The sequence below is a fragment of the Mchenga conophoros genome, linkage group LG23, assembly GCF_057382185.1.
Source record: "Mchenga conophoros isolate Kocher_MC1m ecotype Shallow Benthic linkage group LG23, M_conophoros_male_GT1.1, whole genome shotgun sequence".
Lineage (NCBI taxonomy): Eukaryota > Metazoa > Chordata > Actinopteri > Cichliformes > Cichlidae > Mchenga > Mchenga conophoros.
Window position 1 is genome coordinate 13,726,544 of NC_140547.1, and position 15,165 is coordinate 13,741,708.

At 41.2% G+C, this 15,165-nt stretch overlaps 1 protein-coding gene across 1 annotated transcript; it reads right to left on the reverse strand.

Annotated features, from left to right (window-relative positions):
- Positions 1-1,366: 1,366 nt before the first annotated feature.
- Positions 1,367-13,299, reverse strand: sap130a (Sin3A associated protein 130 a). Its single transcript, XM_085265234.1, has 21 exons — positions 13,084-13,299; positions 11,585-11,712; positions 11,233-11,507; positions 10,620-10,787; positions 10,439-10,535; positions 10,138-10,250; positions 9,910-10,034; positions 9,632-9,779; positions 9,458-9,548; positions 9,268-9,372; positions 8,918-9,059; positions 8,423-8,538; positions 8,020-8,307; positions 7,753-7,927; positions 7,176-7,271; positions 6,732-7,093; positions 6,402-6,647; positions 6,186-6,311; positions 4,029-4,132; positions 3,691-3,804; positions 1,367-2,508 (listed from the first exon to the last, which is right to left on the reverse strand). Exons 2-21 carry the CDS (start codon positions 11,694-11,696, stop codon positions 2,350-2,352), a joined length of 3,162 nt encoding a protein of 1,053 aa, XP_085121360.1. The 5' UTR covers positions 11,697-11,712; positions 13,084-13,299; the 3' UTR covers positions 1,367-2,349.
- Positions 13,300-15,165: the final 1,866 nt, after the last annotated feature.

Below are 15,165 nucleotides of genomic sequence, written 5' to 3' on the forward strand. Positions count from 1 at the left end.
TGCTCCTGCAAACGCAGAACCAAGAGAGTAACTATTATAATGCCACATCCCAAACATTTACTTAATAGAAGCGCAAAACCCCCCCCTAAATTTATTTGTTTTTAAACACCTACTGCTGCTATTTATAAAGTGTTATTTTCACATAGTAAAAGTCAGGTTTCATGGTGGTTGATAAGGTACACAGTAGCACACAAATAGTCATCATATTTTCATTTTTTTGGTCTTTCTGAACTTAAATGGTTCAAAAAACAAGTTAGAGTCTGAGTCAAAAGTGGAATGATGATTATATAAATGCCAGTGACAATAACTTTTCCTGATTGATAAACACGCTGTTGTCATGGGTCAAATACGTGCCAACACGTTGTGATGTATCACAGGCAATTATGTTGTAAAACAGCATGCAGTAAAAGGGAATGACTGGGCTCAGCCTGAAGATAAAAGAAGGCGAATAAAAACAGACAGGTCAGATTATTCCAGAAGCAAAAACCAAAATAAAGGAAGAAATTCAGCTGCATCAACATGTGGCCAAATTAAGTGACACGTGGGACTGAATCAGATTTTTCATGTAGTACTTGGTGACGGTGGGAAGAAAAACCCCCTGTTAACAGGAAGAAACCTCTGGCAGAAGCAGGCTCAGGGAGGGGCGGCCATCGGCTGTAATAGGCTGGGGGTGAGGTGAGGAAGGAGGTTAATAATAACTAATTATCACCTGATCCAGCCCCAACTATAAGCTTTATAAAAAAAATATATATATATTTTTTTATGCCTAATGTTAAAAGTAAAGAGGGTGTCTGTCTCCCAAATCCAAACTGATAATCTGAAGGTTTATCAGGAAGTCTTTTAGGACAACCTGATAATATTGAATTACAGCATCCAGCCTACAAATAATAAATGGATGAACTAGTTTTTCAATAATATTCTGATGCAGGATGTTTCTAATTTTAGAGATTTGCAAAAATGCAAGAACATAGTCATACATATTTCTATAATGCTGCACTGAATGCTGAACATATGCTAATTAATTAATTGCATATGAATTAGTACAACAAGTATCAGTTCCTGGTTTGTAGTACAGTTTGAAGCGCAACGTTCAAACACTGGCGTACAGGCAGGGAGGGTGAGTTTCAGTTACAAACTGAAACTACATCTGTTTTACACCCACTGCAAGTCTCACTGTGTAAAGAGATCAAAATGTTCTACCTGCTTAAAACCAGGTAGAACATTTTGCTACCAGGCTCATCCTCAACCTGTGACTCCATCTGAGTCAGAATAATTTCCTAATCCACTCATATTTATATAAAGCTGTGAAATGTTTTTATATACGAACACAATTAGCAGGATGAAAACTCAAAAATAAGAGCAGAACTTGTATTGTTTTCAGTATCTTTACTATAATTACACAGACAAAAACAATGTACAAGGTCTGGATGTTTCAGGCTCACTTCAGCTCGTACACTCTGCAGCACAAAGCGGCACGTCACACAGCACACAAAACGTTTCATCAAGTACAAAACTGGAAAAGAACGAGGTCGATGGAAAAACAGAAGCACATTTACAGTGATTTACATGAATTCAGTCCGCTGTTCAAACGAGCACAGCCGCTCTCTTTATTCCAGATTAAGTGAAAGATTTGATGGCAGTTTGAAATATTTTCTCATATCCGGATTTTTAGATTACGCCTAAATTATGGCTGATAAAATATCTTTTTTTGTTTTCTCTTTAAACAAATTAAGCTGTTGGATTTTTTTTTTTAAAAAGGAAGCAGTAGAAGTAACCTGAAACTTTTCTTTAAATGACATTTTAACAGCATCTGGAGAGCGTGTGGAGCAGCTCGGCCCGGTCCATCTCATGTACACTGACAAAATAAAGGCACAGACTGATGAAAAGAGCACGACTGAGATTAGTCCGTTTACAGTTTGCTAAAGGAGTCCTTTTGAATGATTCTGACCGGCTCCGTTGGATAACTCACCTTGCACCTCTTTTTAGAGCCGAATATCACAGATACACAATGTGCCAAAAGTCTTACAAGAGGCAGAAACTAAGTTAGTAACAAGGATCTTTCGGGGGGGGTTCATACATTAAAAGAAAGGGGAAGGGGGCAAAACAAAACACGGTGGCCATCAAGTGGCCACTCTAACAACCTACAATGTTCCTGTGTTTTGAACGAGAACCAGTTCCTGTTCCTCGAAGCCGTCCTGTTGCTCTTCTCTGTGCCCACAGATATGGAGGGTGCGTGTGATTGTATGCAGCAAATCATAGCACCAAAACTCTGAGCAGCTCCTTCACCCCTACACGGAGAGAGAGGCGGTGGGAACGGCAGCGGTTTCTTGGCAGATGGGGAGGTCGCTCTTACGCCCGTTCTTTGCGCTTCAGTTTGGAGGACTTCTTGACTGTGCCGTTCTTGTTGAGCAGCTTCAGGACCTTCTCCTTGTGGTCGAGCACTTTCATCATGGTGTCTCTGGCCTCGGTCACCTGGTCCATCACCAGTTTACAGCGCTGCATGTTACCCTGAGGAGAAATGTACTGATTGAGTTTGCTAAACTCATTACTAACATTACATGTACCTGAAAGAGAGAAGTTGTGGGCCTTTTTCCAGCCTGCCTAACAAGAACAAAAAGGAACTACATGAACAAACTACAGAAGAAGAAAAAAAGCAGCAGTTTACAAAACTCAGAAGCCCAATCTGTGTTAAAGAGGATCTGCTATACTCATTTCCAGCCAATACTTCTATTCTTGGACTCCAGAGCAGCTTTGCATGATTACAGCTAAAAATAATCCTTATTTATCTTACACTGGGCCTGGTCCCGCCCCTCAGTTCATCCTCTGTCTCCTCCCCCTTAAAGCGAAGCTTAATTTGATTGGCTGGCCATTGAACAGCTGTGTTACACATAACCATATGACGGCTATCTGCTGTCACTAGGATCATAGAGAGCCAAGTCTGTGTTTATAATGAAGGTGTCAAACATAAGGCGCGGGGGCCAGAAATGGCCTGCCAAAAACTCCAGTTTGCCCCACTGTGTGATTTTAGAAGATGTCCAGGGTTTAAATTTTTGGACTTTGAAATCAATTTTACTTTAGTTTTAAACATGTTTTTGCTGCTGATGACACAGAGAGAAAAGCAGAGAGAACATTGGTTTGTTTTTAGTATAAACTTCATTTTTCAGATGCTTTACATTGTGGGTTCATAAGCTGTGCTGTTCGAAACTTTAAGGAGAAATTCAGACAAGTTGACAAAACCAAATCGCCTCTAAAAAGTGAACTGGATTCAGAGAGACACAATATTCTTCTATAACCAACTCAGCATCATCACTGGACCAGGGCAGGCGGACTCACCCAATAAGCAATAAAATTTGTATCCACATGGTTTATAACCAAATGAGTGTATTTTGGAGGGTGAAGCACTGAACTTTGCTTTGTCATTAACTTTGCTAATCACAGTGAGAGTCTGGCATTAAACACATCACAGGTATGCTGTTTTTATTCGCACCGTTCTTCAGGTTTTCATTCCTGTTTAGTCTTTTTTTCTCCGCTGAGGTTTTAATTATCTATTTACTAAATATCTTAAAAGAAGTCCTGAAGTTCTTAACTCCGGCCCACCCCACATGTATAACTTAGGAAATACTGATTTTTTAAAATTTGCATAACCTGAGCAGTGAAACCTTTATTTTTAATGTGCAGCAACAACCTCACCTGTATTAGTTCGTTAATTCGGTGAAGGTCGTCATCTGCGCCGGCCCTCTTCTTTGGAATCAGACCCTCCTGAAGGGTGGAGAGGCGGCTGTACACATCATGCTCCAAACTCGACTGCAGAACAAGCGATAAAAATAAAAAAAATCTGCTTGTTAAAGAGCGTAAAAGTCTCTGAACTGAAATGCAAAGTCACACTGAAATATTGTAACAATTTTTTTAATTGATTACATTTCCTTTTAAAAAACAGAAGCTCACTTTAAGCACTATTTCCCCCCAATTTAAAGACAAAACTATATTAACTGGGCCAATATAATAAAGGTCAGGAGGTCAGCACCCACCAGCTGCCTGAGCTGTGCCGCACACAGGTGAATCTTCCAGCCTTGTGCTCTGCATGCCACTCCTCTCTGATTGGCCATATCCTGCAAGGAGCCCTTCTTCTCTTCTGAAACATTAACAAAAAGCAGAATTAAACTGAGGAAAATGACAAAGAAGATTCAACATAAGCCTTTCAAACACTTCACTGATCGCTCCTCTGTTTTTTAATTTTAACCTCAATTATTTGAGTTTGGCTTTTTTTTTTTAAATGATAAAATCAAGATTATAATACAAACAAAAGGAATTTGTTTACTCTTATTGCATATTTGGTATTATTGTAGGATCTGCCTTACAATATAAAGCGCCTTGAGGTGACTGTTGTTGTGATTTGGCGCAGTATAAATAAAACTGAATTGAACTGAATTGATTTTGTCTTGCATGATTCAGAAGCATAACAGTGCATTTTTGCTCAACCCCTCAAACTCTAAACTCACTCGATGTTTAGTTCAACTTGTGTCAAGATAAACAAATGGTTATGACTTACCTGCAATTTAAATCAGTGTCTTTTACGTGTAATGATTTATCTTTATTTATAACAGTGTTTTCACATTAATGAGCTTTTCAGGGTTTGCACGCATTTTTCAGGGTCAAATTCAAGCACTTTTTAAGCACTTTCAAGGTCAATTTTCAAGCTTTTCCAGCACATTACCAAAAAAAAAAAAAAAAGGAAAAAAAATGCACGTTTCCCTTAGCATCACCTCTGTAAGGCCATGTAAAAAACATTTGTTAAAACATAGAAAAATGCCCCACAGACAAATACTGAAAAATGAAACTATATGCATGTTGCACAAACTCAAAAAATATATACATTTCTCTTACAAATTAAGATTTGCAAATGTGAACAAATCAACTTGTTAGAGATATTCATCTCCACTTGAAAAAAACACAACAACAACCCCACAAAACAAGAAAACTGCACCAAACACCACAATGATACACAGCAAGGCCAAACTAATAAGTCTTTTCATTAGATATTGATGCTTCTTTCCTATGTGACACAAAAAATAGGAGACAGATGTTTGTTTGTGTTTTTTAACTAGTTAAGCACCCAGCACCCCCAAATATGGGGGAAAAAGGGAGGAGATCACGTTTACTCAGTTACAACACGAGGTCAGAAATATAAGTGCCGACATGAGTGGTTTCCACAGAAACCTCTGAATCTCAGCTAAAATCTCATATAAACCATTTCTGGAAACACCAAACAAAGCAAAGACACCAAACAGTTAAAAGAGCAGTTACGTCACCATGAACCTGTGGACAGGTAATATCCATATTTTGATTTAGGATTTTCTGGAGTTAAATGTGAACTGAAGCATATTTTCAAAGGTGTTATATGCTATAAAATACTTAGACGAGGGATATAAAAAAAATCAAATTTTTCTATGTTTGAGTCACAGCAACTTTGCCATAGTAACATCTGCAGTAATATTTACACGTCTGATGACATCTCACAAGTGTTAGCTTTATTTTGATACCAAGACTGTTTACACAGAGTTTGTAATTGCAGAGAAATACTCCATTTATTTTGGTCATTTCATTTTCGAGCAGAAAGCTCAGAAAACCCCTGGGGCCTAATAGCTTAAAGTTAATTTCCAATAAAACCAACTGTAAGTTGTTTAACTACATTGTTGTCTGTATTATTGTTAAAGTTGTTAAAATGCACAAGCATCTACCTAAAATCTATTTATTTAGTCTATCATCAGTGATTTTATTAAGTACAATTATAATGTATTGTTCATCTCTGGGTGGCCTTTAGGGTCAAAAACAGTCCCTGATCATGGCCTAACTCTCCACCGGGTGACTGTGTCACCCATCACCCTTACCTCTGTTTTTCTTTTTTTGGTTCTCATTTGAATTATAATAGTAATTAAAGTAAATACCTTTAATAGCCATGTTTTCAACTCTGTTTTTGAGTTCAGGATCTGCATGTTTGATGCATTAATGGATAATTAATTAATCATACAGCTGCACAAAAGTTTACAAAAATATCCATCAATATTTACCACACATATAGGAATCTACAGTGAAATTAAAAAGCAACCCCCCTTTGCAGTTACTGAAAAAGCTGCTGCTGGTATGAAATATTAAATATTTTTGTTTGCAGCCAGTAAGACACTCACCTTTGACCCGGATGTCGCTGTACCTCTGGAAATGGTGATAAGCAGCTTTCCAGGGGTTACGATAGTGCCGCAAAAGTGTAATAGGTGGGCGAGGCTTCACCGGCACGTAGCGCACTCCTTCTTCATCTTCAACATAGAAACAGGTGTTACAAAACTAATAGTGCAGACAGGAAACATCACCATCATCATCCGCACCGCCATGATCAGTTTACATACCGACATACTCCCTTGGTGGAGATTCCCGTCTCTCGGCCCTGCCGGTGATGGGCCTGCCTGGGGTCTTCTCCTCATCCGTGCTGTTAGTCTCGACCATCTCGCTCTCCTCTGTGGAAATGACATGCTGCTGCTTGCGGGGCTTCTTTCTCGGGGAGGCTCCAGGGATCAGATCGCCTGTGGCTGGGGTGCTCAGGGTGGACGTCTGTGTGGTGAGGGCTGGGGCCGCTGACATACTCGTGTTGGGATCTAAGGGGAAGCCTGCATGTTAGTTTTTATTTATATTTTCTATAAAGATGACTTTAACATTTGGAGCACAAACACGTTTGTCACCTGGCTGAGAGGTGTCCATCGCCTCCACTTCCTGCTTGATTTTCACATCTGGGCAGACAGAGCTCGCGGCACATGCTGGAGTGCTGCTGGCAGCCGGCTGGGTGGGGGAAGCCACAGTGTTGGCCATCGAGGCCGGGACAGGGGGAGTCACAGCCATGGCAGCCGGCAAGGAGGACAGGACAGTGGAGGGCTGTGAGGGAGGCACGGGGCCGGGTGTAGCCAGCATGGTGGGGATGGCTTGAGCGAGGTGCTGGGTGTTCGAGGACACCGCCTGCTGTTCTCCACCCTGAGAAGGCAATGCTTCTACTGTAGCTATGACAGGAGGGGCCACTGCCATGTGCACCTCAGCTTTGGGCTTCACTCTGATGGATGAACAAAACCCGTTACATCACTGACACAGAACAGGAAATGAACACGCGTGTAACAAATGAGACACAAGCTCACCCAGCGGGTCGAGGCGATCCCGCTCCTCTCACGCCGCTGTCAATTCTCCCAGTACTGGCTTCAGACTGGGCGGGGATCAGGTTCTTACGAACACACCTGAGAAAGGGGAAGTGTAGAAAAGAAAACATTAAACTATTTTACTGGAATTGGAAGTTTGATATGGTTTGACATGGATATTTTGACACTGTGGATTCAGAGCTGTTGATCAGCGTGTGAAAGTAATCCTCCGTTTAGAGCGAGTACTGAAAATCTCCAACAACGATGCTTCTGTGTTTCTCCCTCACTCCTTTACTCTCACCATGTTTGGTTAAAGAGATTTTATATATAAGCTTGAAAATATTCAGTTCAGTGCTGTTTCAAACCTTTAGTTTGTTTACTCTGGTTAGAATAAGTTGGTGAGTTTACGACTTTTCCTGTTTTGGTTTCAAAACTAGCCATCTCTCTAGTAGGGAATCATCTGTGTATTCATCTCAGTTTTATTTCTACCCTGCAAAATGTCTCAGCATTCTCCATATTTATTTTAGAAAAACAAGATGTAAGGTTTACTGCAAAACCCTGCTTCATGTGTTATACTCACGTTTCATTGGCGGGCTTCTTGCGGAGAATACTCGGTCTTGGGGAGGAGACCAGTGTGGGAGCTCCTCCCACTCCTCCCCCCTGGGTGTGCGCCTGCACCATGGTGGCTACCGGCTGGGTCGTGCTGAAGGTGCTGCTAATGGGGCTTGCTACAAAGCCATCAGCCAAAACAACCCCTGAATTTAAAAAAACAAACAAACATTAATTACAAACAAATTTCAGTAAAAGACTCAGAGACCATGCTATTTGGTATGATCTAAGTAACTACCAGGCTTTGCTTCAGACTGCGGTTGCTGCTGCTGTTGAGTGACCGGCGCCTGCTGCATTCCCTGTGTGGTGATTGACGCAGACGTGTGCAAACCCTGAACGCCTATCGATGCAGGCTGAATGCCCTGCGCTGCGATCGGTGCTTGCTGGATCCCCTGGGTGCTGATCTGTGCAGACGGCAGACCGATGCGGTCCACTGCCATCAGCTGCATGCGGTTCAATTGCACAGTGGTCGCCACGCCCACTCCAGCTTGAGCTGGCAACGCTGAAGTCGGAGCTTGAGGAGTAACTTAGAGAGCACAAAAGGGTAAAAGATTTTTCAAATCCCAGGCTCTACATTACACTAAACTAGACTTAAGTCCTTCCAATAATGAGCAGACACTCGGACTATAGCAAGTGCTTACCGGGGTACGGGCGGATGGTGGACACAGAGCTGCTAATAGGGGTGTAGGTATGTGGCAGAGGGTATGACGAAGTGTAGGCAGGCAGGAAATACTGGAACTGCACTGGTACAGAAGGTCTTAACAAGAAAGAAACAAGAATTAAAACAAGATCGGATTGGTTGTCTTCATTGTCTGTGATGTTTTATACTTTAAACTCTTGTGATCTGGATCATTGCCACATGCTGGTCCAGACTTAAAGAGATATTTAATATATTTAATACTTTTGAATTGGAAGTTTTATGGCGGGAGAACAACAAAGAGGATATGCTGAAAGGTAAAATGGAAAACACAATGTGACAACTTGTTTTCTAATTGGCCAAAAATTTCAACTGAAATTAAACTTGGATTAATTCCACAACTTTAGAGGAAATAAGAGGAAAGCGCACAGATTTTTGATACAACTGTGTAATACCCCATCATATGATCAGACTAAATTCCCCAGCACAGTGAGCTCACCTATTGTCGCTGCGGGCTTCCATGGTGACAGGGTTGGGAGAAGACCTGTGGCCAGGGATGGGGATGAGGTTGGCTCTCTCTCCTGGGTAGTCAGGCTGAACACGGGGTGAAGAATGGGCGATAGGCTGAGGGACCACTTTAGCTGTGAACAACACCCCAGAAGACTGTTAAGAAAAGCTACATGCTAATAATGAAAGGTGAGATAGCATATGTAGGGATGTGCATGCACTAGAAATAATATTTCATTACTTCCAAGTTGTAAAAACGCAGCTCGTTCTGTTCCATGTCATTTAAAAAGGCAGCAGCACAAAAATGAATGTTGCATGAACGAGGCCAAAGAGTCAACATACCAACAGGGATGGTGGAGGTGGTCACTGCTGTAGCATGAGAAGAGTGTGAGGCCATTGTCATGGTGACAATCGTGCTACTCGTCATTTGGGTGTGTGTCACAGCGCCTAAACAGAAATGAAACAAGATTTCAGCTTCTTCTTTAGTAACATTACAAAGATTTGACATGCTAATCAAGATAAAAGCTGATACCTATTGTAGTTGTTGATGGCACAGTGTTCGTGGCAACTATTGGTGCCACAGTTGCTGCAGCTACTGGTGTCACATTACTGAATATGGATTTCTGTATGGAAAAAAGGCAAGATTTTAGTTATTATGCAAAATAAATATTGCATATTTTTGCAGTGCATCATCAAGAGTAGTAACCTGTGTCATTGTGTGCGGAGGCTGGGACTTCTGAGCTCCGACTGCAGGGTGTGATGGCAAAGTGATCCGTGTGGCTGTGTCACGGGTCCCCTGAGGCCTCTGGATGCTGACAGCGGGTGGAGGGGGGTGAATGGTCATTGCTGGACGCCTGAAATAGTAAAATAAATAAATAGATAAATATGACCTCTTCAAAAATGCAAAGTAAACAAGTAGCACTAAACTGCAAACAAACTTGGCTAAGAATATACTGAACGATCTCAGACTTTATCTTTTCTTACCCATGTATCACCTCTGGAGAGTGTGAGACTGTCTGGCTGATAACTGGAGATTGAGTTCTAGTCACTGAGATGGGAGCCACCACGGTTGGGAGGACAGCTGTAGAGGTTGTTGCAGGAGATCGGGACTGTGGACAGTATGGAAAAACAAAAAACAGCAGCAGCCTTATACTCTGTGCTTCTACATAACTAACATGAATATTCTTATTTCTTTAAAGTTCTGCAGGGCACCTGAATCTGGTGAATGATGTGTGGCACTGTCGGCTGGGCAGTTCCTGCACTTGCTCCAGTGGCTGGCCGCAAGACAGTTTTGGAGCTGGACATAACAGCTGCTGCAGCAGCCCCTGCAGGACAGAAAATACAGCAATCCATCAAAATGCAAGCCTGACATACTGTCGACAACATTTAGGAGATGACTGTCCAAATCAGTTTGCATCTAACTTTTACTTTCTCTTTGACAGATCATTTACAAGTACTCGTTTCCCAAAGCTGCACTAAAGGTACTCCCACAGGAGTCTTCCTCGCTATATACCTCGAGGCAAGTGTGGTGGGAAGGACTGTTGAGGAACTGCAGCAGGGGTCCTGATGATCTGAAAGTTCGGCATCAGGTGCACGTTGCTTGAGTGACCCTTAAACACCAAGAAAGCAGTACAGGTCTTTAGTTGTCAGCAGGAAAAAGACAAACATTAAAAGCAAATGTAGAAAAGACTCACCTGCTGACCACTGATGGTTGCCACAGGGATAGACGGGGTGGTAGCGATGCTGCTCTCGATGGTGACTGTTATGTGACCAGGCACCTTGGGGGGTATGGGCATATGAGCCTGGTTGGAAACTGGTGCTGGAGCAATAAGACGACTTGGCATTGGTGACTTCAAGACCGCCTGAAAAAGACATCAATTTAAAAAAATTAACATCTGTTTGTTTTAACAAATAATACAAGCTAGATGATCAGATTCAGACAGCCCAGGTGAAAGGTTCAAGCTCAAGTAAAAAAAGAAATATCCTATGATGAGATTCCTGTCTACAGCATTACATTTTCCCCCCACAGATCAGAGTTTTACTGAACCTTTTGGTACTTCAGAGCTAATTTTAACTTTAAGTTATTGTTGGGTAGCTTAGTCTACAATAACATACTTTTTAAAATATAAGGAAAATTGGCGTCTTATTATTTTCAGGAATTGCAAAAACTGAGACCAGGGGGGAAAATGTTACGTTGAACACTGTCTACACTCAGAAAACTTTGCCAATATAAGAGAGCAAATTATGTTCCTTTTACTTTGGAGATGGTTAAGTTTATAGAAACTCAAACAGAGACTTAAAGGTCACCTTCATCTGGCTTTCAGTAAGCACTGCAGGCTGGCCCTGTGGGAGCTGGACAGAGGGGGTCGGTAAGGTCGCAGGTGTGCCGGGCTGAATGGCCACATTTTGGGTGGCAGCTGGAGGCTGGCCGAGCTGCGTCTGTACTTGTGGGTATGGTCTGACCACCATGGTCTCTTGCTTTTCATCTCTGAAAGTTGAGGTTCCCCCGCCACCGGCAGGTGGATGATCATGCTGACCGTGGTCACCATCCCGACTGCTGTCTGCATCTCCACCACCTCCACCTGAGGAAAAACAACTTGATTAGACATCAACTACACACTTACATCTTCTCTGCCATTTTTGTGTGATTAAATGTTACCTGAAGCGCTTGACGGTTGATTGACAGGCACCAGGTTTCCAGGTGCTGGGATCTGAGGTGCTCCCCCACTGGAAGCAGGCAGCCCATGTCGGGGGAATTGCTGGGAGCTCATTTTAACTATTTATGATCTAAAACAGGATGCAAAGCAGATGCACACAGGATATGACAAAGTTAAAAACACCATCATAGGCATCATGGGAAACAGGGAGAAAAGGCTGAGGAATGCCAGATTTGCCAAATTACACAAGAAACTGACTGAGAATCTGTGACAACTGGTCTAATGGAGTTATTAATCCAAAAGTGAGATTTTTGGGGTGAAATTGTTGTGGATATAACGAGAGGTGAGGAAAGAGGTTCAAAAATGAGTTTCCACCGCCATCTGTAAAACACAATGGAGGCTCAATCATGGAGGATATTTTGAAAATTAATGTAAATATGAATACAAAACGTTACGAATGTAAGCTCGTTAGAACTGCACAAACTCCGTTTTGGCCTTATGTACTGTATTTCCATGTATGTTTGCATGTTTCAAATAATTTCTGCACCCATTTCCCAATGTGTCAAGACTTTTTGCACAGTACAGTTCAGTTTCTAATAGGCTTTTTTCCATACAGCCGCTGTATGCCTACTACGATTTAAAAATTAAATATATTTATGACACAAATATCTTTTACGGCATAACTGTTCATTATGGACGTGCTTTGCATAGTTATGGATACAGACTATCTTCACTCTTACTGAAAATACTAAAACATCCAATTATTAAAGTTAATTATTGTAGCTACGTACAGACAACGTGAGACTGTAAGCCCCGAATACCACACAGGGTTAGCTTAAGTATCCCGGGATGGGGTTAAATTCCCGACCTGAATAGAGATTATTTTCCCCTGGTATAAATACAAGTGTGCCGTGAAATTTTAGCTCACCCTTTGGTCACAAAATATTTGAAAACCTCTGCTCTTGACGATCCAGTCCGAGGACCTCAACAACAACAAAAGCCATGTAGATTAACCCTTCGCATGCAGCGCGGGAACGTAAAACGGACAGACGGAGGGCAGAGAACGTGTCCATGAAATTAAGAGCTGTTTAACATCACAGGAAAAAGCTGTATTTGAGTGTCTGAAAAGGATCGAACGTCTTCAGTACCTTTGTTTGACATTATGTAGTCGGTATCGTATGACAGGCAGCAAACTGAGTCGATGCGCACCAAATATGACGTTAACAAGCATGCACAGAAAAGGCCTTTCAACTAGAATCACACCCGTTTTCAGCTCAGTCAGATACTATCCACCGTGGTGGCTGTTTTAGCCTCTGTAACCCTAAAACCGAAAAGCTGCCTCATTAGGCAGCTATCCCACCTAGCAGCATGCTAACACTGGAAGCGCTAGCCCCGCTAACCTGCTTTTCATGCCAAATCCTGAACTTTATACAGAGTACAGCGGCACAAACTTCCTACAGCTAAAAGGACAAAAAGGCTGTTGTGTGTGCGCAGACTTTACCGTATCGATGAGTTGCTGGGCAATGCTCGTTTTGTGGATTACAATTTTTCCATTCGTCTTTTCTTTTTTTCACTCTCAAAATGCAAGCCGGAAGACCGCTGAGAAAGGACTGCACCTACTTTCTACATTCAACCAACCAGAGAAGGGACTGCTCGATCGCTAGCCAATAGAAATGTTTTTAGCGCCATAAAGCGGTACAACGGGCTGAAGGAGGTAGGCGGTTGTTAGGGGGACGCTAAGACACTCTAGTCACGTGATCGACGGACGCAATCGAGCTCACTTTGGAGCCAAGTGGGAACCTCCGAAAAAAGGAAGCCAAGGCGGAAGTGCAAAAAACTGCAGTTCCTCTAAAGGCCACTTGATGCTGCCTATGCTTCAACAGCAATGAAATATCCGCACAGAAAGTAATTAATTCAAAGAAATAAGCGACCAGACACACAATTCAAGAATTAAATGACAAAAAACACCCCAATATTTTTAAAGTAAAGGATTTCAGGCACCCCTCATAATGTACAATAGTCAAAAATCCTGTTAAAGTGTTAAGCTGTCTTTAACATGTAAATTTCCTGATTTACGGGAGAAATAAACACTGTTAATATGATCTCCACTGCCTGATTTTTGTTTTTTAATAAACAGGAGCTCAGTCTCCCTTTGCAAATCAAATAAAACATATCCCTAGGTTTTTTTTTATGTTTTCATTTTCGCTTAGATGCAAAACAAACAAACAAAGCTTCTAAATCTTCCCTTTCACTCATGTTGCTATCCTTTTGTCACCAATCACAAGGACAGGAACAAAACTTAAAGTAAAGCTTCAAAACATTAAGATCCAAGCCCTTATTAAAGACATTTTGTTATCTTACACTTTATGCTTTCCCCACTACTGAAAAAGCTCTGGCATGAAGTTCAGTCCCAGCACACCAGGTGTCAGTTTGAGAGGAGGAGCAACTGTAATACCTTCACATAAACACTAGAGAGCAGCAGCAGGTCATCAAAACATCTTTACATTCTCTACATGTTTCCATTCCCCCCCTTTTCCCTTTTTAGTCACACTAAGTTTTTCATCTTATAGCCATTTTGGTTAGCAACTTTTTTGGTTCCTCATCAGAGCAAATCACAGTGTTGGATATTAAACCCCCCCTCAGAAAAAAAAACTTACTTAGCTAATTTTTCTACTTAATATTTTTTCTACTGAATCTGCATAATGAGTATTTTTAATTTACATTCTAAAGTATATTTCAGTGAAAATTTGCATTAGTAGGTGGGGTTATGTTTTAAATAAAACAGCTTTTAAATGTAGAATTATGCTCAAAGTCTTCTCTAGCCCCTTTTCATGTAAAACATCTGTATCACCCCAAAAGTCCAGATGTTTACTTTCCCCCCATGTATATTGCCGATCATATATCTTTTGGTTTCATGTGGGCCCCGACATGATAACCAATTTTTTAAAACATCCTCGAAGCTCCCCTGGTATATGTCAAAGTTATTAACTTCATGTAGAAGTACATGTAAAAAATATTTTAGCCAACTGACATAAAAATAAGAACTAAACTTAACGGAAAAAATGAGAACAATATTTTCTGTGATTTTCTGCTTTGGTCAAAATTATTGCTTTAGTTTATCTTTGTTTACTGAGACTAAAATTACAGTGAAACTACACAATTAATCATAACCACAAACACCATCTGGAAAAAATGTATACAACAAAGTAAAAACCATTGGAAAGATATAAAACTATGCACAACTCTGGGTCATATCGTTATTCAGCTGCTGGATTACAAACAACATCTCATACCATCAGTGTGATCAAATAGATATATACATATTTTTTGTGGGAAACATGTGAAAAAGTTCTGTAGAAACAGCAACAGGATTAGGATATATGAAACTGTACTTTAGTTTTTAAGGGATTTATGATGCTGTTTTTGGGACTGGCTGATTTTTAGCTAACAGGTGGAAATGTCTGTTTAAAGGTCGGTTCAACAACTGTTGGATGAATTTGGCATAGATATTTCTGTTCCCCAGCGACTTTGCTGATGCCATGGCTTTTTCTTTTGCCCTGTTTTGGAAATATGCTGCCCTCCA

What these genes read in the sequence shown, in the direction of transcription:
- sap130a (XM_085265234.1), bottom strand. Translation starts at nt 11,696, where the DNA reads ATGAGCTCCCAGCAATTCCCCCGACATGGGCTGCCTGCTTCCAGTGGG. An exon ending in TTACTGAAAGCCAGATGAAG is followed by an intron (nt 10,788 to 11,232) that starts GTGACCTTTAAG and finishes TGTCTTTTTCAG; the next exon opens with GCGGTCTTGAAGTCACCAAT. An exon ending in CACCATCCGCCCGTACCCCG is followed by an intron (nt 8,308 to 8,422) that starts GTAAGCACTTGC and finishes GTGCTCTCTAAG; the next exon opens with TTACTCCTCAAGCTCCGACT.